This window comes from Neopsephotus bourkii, unplaced genomic scaffold (genome assembly GCF_033783945.1).
Source record: "Neopsephotus bourkii isolate Nb327-2 ecotype Australia unplaced genomic scaffold, CSIRO-AGI_Nbou_v1 NB_333, whole genome shotgun sequence".
Lineage (NCBI taxonomy): Eukaryota > Metazoa > Chordata > Aves > Psittaciformes > Psittacidae > Neopsephotus > Neopsephotus bourkii.
Genome location: NW_026900839.1, coordinates 2,271,221 through 2,280,887, shown reverse-complemented (window position 1 = coordinate 2,280,887; position 9,667 = coordinate 2,271,221). Strand labels below are relative to the sequence as shown.

Genomic DNA, 9,667 nt, shown 5'->3' with positions numbered 1-9,667 from the left:
GTAGGAGGAAGGGGGTCACTTTCTGGCCAGCTGCAGCTGGTTGACACGATCAACTGTGAAAAAAGGCAAACCAGCTCAATGGGTTATGTGCAGCTGTGGAATCTGGGAGCTCTGATTAAATACTTTCTTGCCAGCTGTCATCTCATGTACTTCCCTGGCAAACACAAAACCTGGTCTTTCCCATACTAACTGGCCATACAGACATCCTTAAGGCTTACAACTACCTGTGCTGGGTTTTCTTGCTCTAGCCCTGCTAACTTAGCCATGCATCTTTTTCTAGTTTATTCTGGCTAACTTTCAGAACAGGCAAAATAAATCTATCATAAAATTAACACCCAAAAAATGACTTTAGGGTCAGTGAATCTGCAGAACACCAGATGAAGAGCTACCACTGACACATACCTCACCTGAGGCCTTGAGCAACATGTTATTTCTACTGGAGCAAACACCTGAAAGCAACAGTGCCATTTTGTTAGGCACTGTGTGTAATTAAACCAAACTTTGCTTCCATTACTGAAAGCAACATTCAGAGATTACTTACGTTCTCTCTTGTAAGGTGTGAACAATATTTGCTTGTCTGCAAAGATCTCTAGAATAACAGAGGCTGTACAAATGTCAGTGTTCTGTGAGACATCACGTAGATGGAAAGCAATGCTCTGGTGTACTACTGAAGCCATTATTGTGTCTGTAGCCATGCCTGAGCTCAGGCCATGCAGCACATACCACAACAGGAAGGTGTGAAAGGAGCAGCTCTGAGGAGTTTAGCAGAGGCATGGAAAAGGAGTTGTGTTGGGAGATGGTGTGGCAGATGCACGGAGCTAACTATTACCTGGTAATAGTAATACCATTACTGCTGTTTTGTTCACTGAGAAAATTATTGAGTGTATTCAAGGCACTTTTGTTTCCATTCCCTTGCCCAAAGCAGGAATTCCCTCATAATTACCAGGCAAACAGAATAGTCCTCATGATCCAACTACAGGCAATAATTCAAGGAAATATCAGTTCTCCCTAAGACAATGATACAGGAAACTTCCTTTTGCAAAGCTGCCATTCTCCCTAAAAAAAAAAAAAAGAGATTTAATTAAGATTCCTCCAGCACTTTGCAGGCCCAGACAAAGCCCCTGCTCAACACTTTAAGGCAGGAGCCCCATCTAAAGTGTTCAGCCCCTCAAATCTCAGGCTGGCATCTGCAACTCAATCTAGAATTGTAAAAATGGCAAGTTTCTCATTCTAATGAAGTAAAATGTTTCCATTCTAAAATGAAAGGGGGTTTTGCACACCAAAAATCATGAATGCATCATTGTTTATACCGCTGCACTCGGCCCATCCCTGTCTGACAGCTGTTTGCGTTCTGCAGCCATGCCAAGCCAGCAAGCCCATTTTCTTCCCCTGTTTCTATGTTTGTACTGCTTTGTGCTCTCCAGCTGGAATTGGCTGCCTGTCTTTTTAAGCAGAGGCAGCCGCCAGTGCAGATGTTCCAATGAGTACGTGCAACACGTGCTCCAGGCAAAGCAGCAACTTCCTCAGAACCGGAAAGGATCAGAGCTTGGCTTTGAACGCAGCCTCACAGCACACGAGACCTTCTGAAGAAACTCCAGCCCTTCTGAACAGTGCAAGGGATGGGGCCTGACCCAGTGTTCTTAGAGACGCTCACAGCTTCCAGTGCCCCCTCACACATCAAACAGCTCATTTGCAGGAATTAGTTCAGAAGGTTCCTCCTCTGAGCCCCTGCGCTCAGCTGGTTCACTGGCTCTGGTCAGGAATGTCACACTTCATTGGAACTCACTGTGTTTCTCTATGGCCTGCTCCTGTCTGTTGAGAGCTGCACTGAGGTACCAAGCTTCTCGCTGCTTGCTGTGCACATCCCAGTCACATCATCAACTTCTGTTTACTGCGCAGCACAATGAGGTTTGATGCAATACAACTTGCCTTCCCACACCGGGCCCTGCTGTGATCACGGGAGTAAATCGCCACTGGAATTACAGACAGCGCCGGGCAGTGGGCCCAGAACCATGGGAGGGGGCTCGGAGCCATGCAAGAGGCCCCGGGGCCATGGGAAGGGCTGCGGAGCTACGGGATGGGGCCCGGCTCCGCGGCGTCGAGGCGGGTCACGGCCTTCTGCCAAGCGCCTTCTGAGGGGGCGGTGCGACGGCTCTGTCGCAAAGCGCCGCAAACCGCGGCGGATCTGCCGCACGGCGCGGCGCTTCCGGGCGGCGGCGATGGCGGCGTGAGGGTCGCTGCGCCGCGGCGGGTTCGGGGCCGGGGAGTGGCCGCGGGGGTAACACCGAGGCCGCGGGCCGGGGCCCCCGCTTCGCCCCGCCGCCGCCCATGTGGCTGCAGCAGCGGCTGAAGGGGCTGCCGGGGCTGCTCTCCAGCAGCTGGGCGCGGCGGCTGCTGCTGCTCCTGGCGCTGCTGCTCGTCGCCTACTGGTACCTGGGCGCGGCGCGGGCGCGGCGGGGCGCAGGGCGGGGGGCCGAGCCCCACGGTGCCGCCGCTCTCTGCCTGCAGGCGGCCACGGGCTCTTGGCGGGCGCAGGCCGAGCGCGGCGATGCGCTGCCGCTGCCGGAGGAGCCGGTGGGGGAGGACGGGCCGGGGCCGGGCCTGGCGCTGGCGGGTAACGGCTTCCTGCTGCTGGACGTGGCCGCCGGCCGCCTCTGGGTGTCGGCGGCGGGGTCCGGCGGCGGCCCGGTGCTCGCCACCGAGTATCCGGCGCTGGTGCGGCTGAGGGCGCTGGGGGGGCGAGGAGAAGCGCGGGCGGCGCTGGCGGCGCTGCGGGACGGTGCCGTGCGGCGGGTGCGGTGCGTCCAGACGGGGCCCGGGGCGGGCGCCGGGGACTGCGTGACGGTGCGGGAGGAGGTGGTGGCCCACCGGAGCCGGCCGCACCTCTACCTGCAGCGCATCCGCATTGCCAACCCCACCGAGAGGGTGGCTGCCTTCGAGGCCTCGGCCCCGGCTTCTGCCCCGTCGCTGGGCAGCCGCTTCGCCACCAGCCTGGAGAAGGCGGAGGAGCGGCAGTTCCTGCTCTCTTCCGGTCGCCTGCTGCTGCCCGGGAGCCCCAAGGTGGTGCTTATGGTGGTGGCTGCCAAGAAGCTCGTGAGCCGGGTGCAGGTTGCGCCCAAATCCCACTTTGATGAAACCGTGCTCTCGGTGGTGTACACCTCAGAGCCCATCGAGGTCTCCAGGCTGGAGGAGACCTTCAGCAAGCTGAAGGACTCGGCCAAGAAAGAGATGCTGGAGGTGATGCAGATGGGGGTGGAAGATCTTTTCCAGGAGCACCAGCAGACCTGGTCTGACCTGTTCATTTCAGGTAAGGAAAGTGATGTTTAACTTCCTTAGAGATTGCTTTAGATGGCAGCTGGAAGCTCAGAGACTGGTTACTGTACAGTCTCCAGCAGCTCTGCTCTTCCTGACAGGTTTCTCTTGATGCATGTTGTGGGATAATAAAATAGCACTCCTAATTTGGAACCCATACTTTTTAAAAAGCATTCCTTACATCAAAAAGGAAGTTAGAGAAGAACATTTCTAATCCTAACTTGGATGTGCTGCCTTTCACATCTTCAGGAACTTTACTGGTTGGAAATAGTGACAGTATAAAAGACAGATTTCTTCATTGAAATTAAGGAGTGTCCTACAAGGATGCTTTTTATTAAGATTATAGTGGCCTTGCATAACAAAATAGCTGCCCAAGTAACATAGGACTTGCTGGTTTATAGCTAGCTAGTATAAAGATAGATGTTCCTTTGACAGGTCGTTCTTGCGGAGTTATGGTGACAGGTCCATAAGGCATCTGTTTATCAAACTGGCTTTGCCTTTAGTGAGAGCTTGGCTTTCAAACTCCAAAGCATCTTAGGAAAATAAAAGGAAACGTGAACTTCAGTGTTTCATAGACAAAGGTTTCTTAGACATTCTTTATTGTTAGGGACTGTAGTGATAGGACACAGGGTAACGGGTTCAAACTTAAACAGGGAACATTTAGACTGGATATAAGGAGGAAGTTCTTTCCTATTAGGGTGGTGAGGCACTGGAATGGGTTGCCCAGGGAAGCTGTGAATGCTCCATCCCTGGTGGTGTTCAAGACCAGGCTGGACAGAGCCTTGGGTGCCATGGTTTAGTGTGAGGTGTCCCTGCCCATGGCAGGGGGGTTGGAACTGGATGATCTTAAGGTCCTTTCCAACCCAAACCATTCTATGATTATAAAGAACCCCTGTGTGTTGAGTGAGGTGCATGTTTGATTTTTCTTTTTCTCCTAGTTAATGTCATACTCGTGTGATCCTCTGACTTGTGGCTGTTTTCTTTTATTACAGGGGTTGAAATGAGAAAGATCACAGATGCGCATACACCATCCAGTGAGACTGTTAACATGACCCTCTACTACGTGCTGTCGAGCATGCCAGCTCCTCTGCTGGATCCCCTCATCAGTGGTGAGGACAGAGAGAAAATGGAAGCCAGCTTGAACTATGCTGACCACTGCTTCAGTGGCCATGCGACCATGCACGCAGAGAACCTGTGGCCAGCAAAGCTGACCAGCATCACCCAGGTCTTGCAGCTCTCAGACCTGTGGAAGCTCACTCTCCAGAAACGAGGATGCAAGGGTCTCGTGGCAGCTGGTGTCCATGGACTTATGCAGGGAATGGTGCTTAGTTTTGGGGGTCTGCAGTTCACAGAAAACCATCTTCAGTTTCAGGCTGACCCCGATGTACTTCATAACAGCTATTCCTTACGTGGGATCCATTACAATAAGGACTTCATTAATCTAGCTGTTCTGTTGGATGCCGAAGGAAAGCCCTTCTTGCACGTGTCTGTGAAATTCCAGGACAAGCCAGTGAAACTGTATGCGTGTGAGGCAGGCTGTATGAATGAGCCTGTGGAGCTGACCTCAGAGGCACGAGGCCACACGTTCCCCGTCATGGTGACTCAACCCATCACACCACTGCTTTATATATCGACAGATCTGATCCACTTGCAGGACCTGAGACACACACTCCATCTAAAAGCTATTCTGGCTCATGAGGAACACATGGCCAAGCAATACCCAGGCTTACCCTTCCTTTTCTGGTTCAGTGTGGCCTCCTTAATCACATTGTTTCACTTGTTTCTGTTCAAACTCATCTACAATGAATATTGCGGGCCAGGAGCCAAGCCACTCTTCAGGAGTAAGGTATAAGGCTGCTGCTTTTGGCTGCTGTCCACTGAGTGTTGTTCACCTGATTTTGTGTCAGCTGTGCCTAGGGAGGTTCTGTCTTGGACTGTGAGGATTTTCAGTCTCTATTGCAACAAGTGATCTGTGACCTCTTATTGCAAGAAGTAAGATTAGGGCAGGGATCAGAGCGTTAGAGCTCACAAACATTAGAAAAGATATCTCCATTGTCCTTCTTAAACATTTGTAAGGCTGCAGATCAAGACAGACACAGCTTTTTTTTGTCCTTTTTCCATACATCAATGTAGGACATTGCTTGTTTTTAGGCCAACAGTTGCAGCTGTGTCATGAGATGGTGTTTCTTGTTATGCAGTACAGGAGTGCTTGTGAGAGAGCTGCTATACTTGTCCTTACTACTGTGTGGGAGACGTGCAGGCTTTTCTGCCTGGTTTGAATGTGTGAAGTGTCATACTCAGACACAAGCTGGTGTTCTTGGGTGAAAGTGCTCACTTGTTGGGACTCCTGGTAAATGTTCACAGATTCACAGGCACTGTGAAGTCCACCATCAAACCACATCTACCACCATCATTTTGGGAAGGTGCGTTTTTCCCGTTAGATGAAATACGTAGCTGTGTTAAGAAGAGTACTGAGTGCTTTTTACTGTGAGTGTGAGGTTCTGACTTCAAGCTCGACTGCATCTCCTTTTGGTGTAAAGGATTGGAAATTCTTGGTTTGAGTTGCCTTAGAAAACTTAGTTGCTAGTGAAAACTTAGCACAGGTTAGACAATAGATGGTGAATTCTGCTCAAAAAAAATTAACTAGAGCTGTCAGAGAAAAGGTCTTGCTTTAGATTGCCCTGGTTTTTCCAAATTCTAAGAGCAGATTCAATTTTGATGGCTAAAGTTGGACAGAAGGTACTGAACTAAACTTGACCGTCGGTACGTAAAGGGGTGTTTTAAAGTGAGCTGGCTGTTTTCCTCTCAGCTAACTGGCTTTGTCATGTTGAGCACTGGAGATCAGGCCAGACTCCAAGCATGTCTGAATACGTATCACCCATTGAAAGACTGGAAGAGGCTTGTGGCTAGACAAACCTAGGAAGAGGTAGGGTAGATATGTATATCAAATACAACTGCATTTATAAGCCTGTGATTATGATCAAAACCTTAATGCAAGAGAAGGAAGTGGTCAGGAAGTAATTCCAGTTGTTGTGTATTCAGCTGTGCCCTGCCATGCATCCCAAAATGTGTCCTTGAATTGATGTCTTTTTTTCACTGCTGTCTATCTGGTTGCCTTTGTCATACACAGACTTGCCTTCTGCCTTTACAAAGTGACTTGTTAACCATTACTGCAGGTAACTGTCCCTGACACTATTCTCTGAAATGCCGGGAAGCTTCTCAGCTACACACCAGGGCTGATGTAACACCTCTTCCTTCTCAACACTGCTTTGCAGTGCACAGCAGACACGGCTGTTGCCTCATCTGAACTGGACCTTCTTAAAACAAAGATGATGTAGATCTTGATTCCAGAAGCAGGGGTGAAGGGGAAGGCTTCAGCTGAAGCTCAGCTCTCTGCAGCAGTAAGCAAGATGAATGGGGTGTTCAAATAACACCCTCTTCATTAATTGAATGGGAACATCCCAGCGTCCAAGTGAACTTAGTCCTGCTTTCCGCCTCCATTTGCACAGACACCTGGCAATTTTGCAGCTGAGAACAAGACCTTTTGAAAGCAACAATCCCTTTGTGCCTTGTTAAGAGAGGAACCTGACACTTGGAAGGTGTGGTTATGCAAGAGTTCATCCCAGAAGCTTGTGTAACAGATGTTTCTTTTTCCTTGTAAGCTTTTTCCGTTCCCCAAGAGAAATCCATTTGGTGAAAATACTTGAAGAGACACCGAGTCCTTTGATCTTTTGATTTGTTTCTTAATTTTACAGGCAAATAAAGAATGGTGATTCCCTTCACAGAGTTAACAACTAGAAAACTTCAGTGCAACTTCCTTTCTGGTATACGTTTCTTAACTTATTGCTGGGGAGGTGGGAGGATGTTAATAAAATCCACTTCAGTAACAAGTCAGTCAACTGAACCGTAGATATCCAAGTGCTGGTAACAGGTTTTTCAGTCTTTTTGACTGTAGAGTGCAAAACCAATTGAATGAAATTGTTTTCTGGCTTTACACTTGGAAATCCTGATCTGCAGGTTTCCTGTTCTAAGCATACTGAGGCTTTGTGCATTGGTTTGTTTTGGCTGTGGGGAGGGGGGACACCACATCCCACTTTCTACTGATTTAAAGGTCTTTTGGTTTTAAAATACCAAAGCTGTTGTTTCTAAATAAAGATCTGTCAGTCTAATCTGGTCACTGAACTGTGGTTGGGTTTTCTTTTTGGTTGGTGTGTTGTTGTTGTTGTTTCCAGTCTCTGTTCCCTTCTCCCCTTCCTCCCACCCAGTTAAAACAAGCAGAGCCTTATGTTACATCTGGGGCCAGTACTGATGACAAAAGTGCTTGGATCAAAAGCAAATACAGTATGAAAAGTAATACATAAATGAATTTAGGGTGGGGACTGACAATGGGGAAAGCACAGTAAGACAGAAAGACACAGGGGGGTGCTAATCTCCATTTCCCTGACTCTATATAACCTTGTTCTATCTTGAGGCACACAGGCCAGCCTGTAGTTTAAGGAACACAGAAATGAACCCAGGGAACAATCAAGCAGCAGATTTAATGTCCATCCAGCAAGGAATGGATTTGGCACATCTGGTGCTCCCAGTGAAAAGCTACAGCAGGATTTAACTTTGAATTTGTAAATAGGTTGCTGTCTAGTTTCAGATGGAAAGTAGATTTCAGTGTCTGTTACTTACCTGCAGACCATTCCACTTACTAGTTGGTTTAGCATAGTTACTTCCATACAAGGGAACAGACTGAAGATACGAGGCAATGGATTACATTATAAATTGTACACTAAGTACACTGTGTATTGAAAGAGTTATTAGCTATTAGGCTTTAACAGAACATACCAGAAGTTCCTGCTCTTTCTTACTGAAGTTCCACGAGCTTCTTAGTCTCTGTGAAACATCTGGCATGAAAATGATAAGAGCTTCAGGGTGCAGTTTCCAAGCCACCCTGGTATCAGCTGGAGGCTGAGGCTTTTGATGTTCACTCAGAACTACCAACAGTATGATGTCCACTGAGTCCAAGAAAGATCCTTGAGCCTGTTTAGATCTGGAAAAGATGGATAAGCAATTGTTACATAAAGCAGGAGTGGAACAAAAAAGGCAAAAAGCTTTCAGAGTGTTTTACATTAAATACATTATGATTCTTATGAGCATTCCCCAGATAATAACTGTCAGATTTCCTTTGCAAAGAAAAAGGGAAAAACCAAAGAATAGGGTTTCTGTATTTACAGTGCACAAGAGAGCAGAAGGTTGTCTTTGTGAAATTAAGGAAATGTTTCTAAACAAAATTCCATGTTTACAAGCACATCCATAAAACAGGAAAGCTGAAATAGTAACTGAACATCCAAAATTTATACTTCATTTTTAGGTGATACTTGAAGTGATCATGGAAGTTAAACTGAAAAGTGTGCTATGGTTAGTTCGTAAATTCAAGCGTTAAGAAGAAAGCCAACTAATTCATGAAGAAAAAGAATTCAAAATCTCAGTTCTGCACTCAGCTCATCCTGATTTATGCTTTTGTCAGATAATAACTACAAGATGCCAGAACAGACTTTGGCTGATTCCATTTGAAATTCAGAATGCAGCTTTCTCAAGTGCTATTGTTTGGGTAGGATAATATGTTCTTGAGAAGCAGACAAAGCAGCAAGGCATTATATATTTCTGTCCTCCACATGTGCGCTCCAGGCATCCTCCATCCAAATCAGTACCTACTGTGGAATGGCAGCTATGAAAACCAGGGGGTTTGCTGCTTATTAATACTGACATTAGACAGTAGATTAATTTCAGCTTCTTCAAAACCTCTAGTTTGGTCTGTATGTACAATGCAGCTCTGGTTACAAAACTGGCATTGTGAGATTTGCTTCCATTCGAATGTGTGACTTGGTTTATGCTATAGAGATGTTTAGTTTATAAATAGGAACAGTTTTTCAGGTGAAGGGCAGGTGGATGGAAACATGACAGAGAGTGGAAAATATCCATAGTGGAAATAAAAAAGGAAGAAAGAGACACAATAGTAAGTGTTGCTCTCAAGTAATTGATCTCAAATGTCCAGTAATGAATTAGGATGCTTTATTTTGTGGCAGCAGCTCTGTAGAGATTTAAATGCCTGTTCTTGCCTGGTTTGCCCTATTAGTGAAGATGGTTTGCCCTTTTTCATTAACAAGCTCACACTGCATTATACCACAGGTCAGCATGTGGATTTGGGGTGTAAAAATGCCCTATTCCAGGGATGTGCTATTGATCTAACGTAAGTACATAGGAAAGAAATGAAGTGTGGCTCACCCGCTACAGCAGCATTTCCCCATTATCATGGACAGCTGGTTCTTTGTATTGCTCGAAACATCTTCCACTTCAAAGTGGTTAC

General features: G+C 47.3%; 1 protein-coding gene and 1 long non-coding RNA gene across 2 annotated transcripts; one reads left to right on the top strand and one right to left on the bottom strand.

Moving 5' to 3' along the window:
* The first annotated feature begins 2,265 nt into the window (after positions 1 to 2,265).
* KIAA2013 (KIAA2013 ortholog) lies at positions 2,266 to 5,733 on the top strand. The gene is made up of 2 exons (XM_061348020.1): positions 2,266 to 3,307; positions 4,305 to 5,733. Exons 1-2 carry the CDS (start codon positions 2,329 to 2,331, stop codon positions 5,162 to 5,164), a joined length of 1,839 nt encoding a protein of 612 aa, XP_061204004.1. The 5' UTR covers positions 2,266 to 2,328; the 3' UTR covers positions 5,165 to 5,733.
* Positions 5,734 to 7,615: 1,882 nt separating this feature from the next.
* Positions 7,616 to 8,537, bottom strand: LOC133209378 (uncharacterized). The gene is made up of 2 exons (XR_009724663.1): positions 8,146 to 8,537; positions 7,616 to 8,049 (listed from the first exon to the last, which is right to left on the bottom strand). It is a non-coding gene; the product is annotated as an uncharacterized LOC133209378 (long non-coding RNA).
* Positions 8,538 to 9,667: the final 1,130 nt, after the last annotated feature.

What these genes read in the sequence shown, in the direction of transcription:
- KIAA2013 (XM_061348020.1), top strand. Translation starts at nt 2,329, where the DNA reads ATGTGGCTGCAGCAGCGGCTGAAGGGGCTGCCGGGGCTGCTCTCCAGC. An exon ending in GTCTGACCTGTTCATTTCAG is followed by an intron (nt 3,308 to 4,304) that starts GTAAGGAAAGTG and finishes CTTTTATTACAG; the next exon opens with GGGTTGAAATGAGAAAGATC.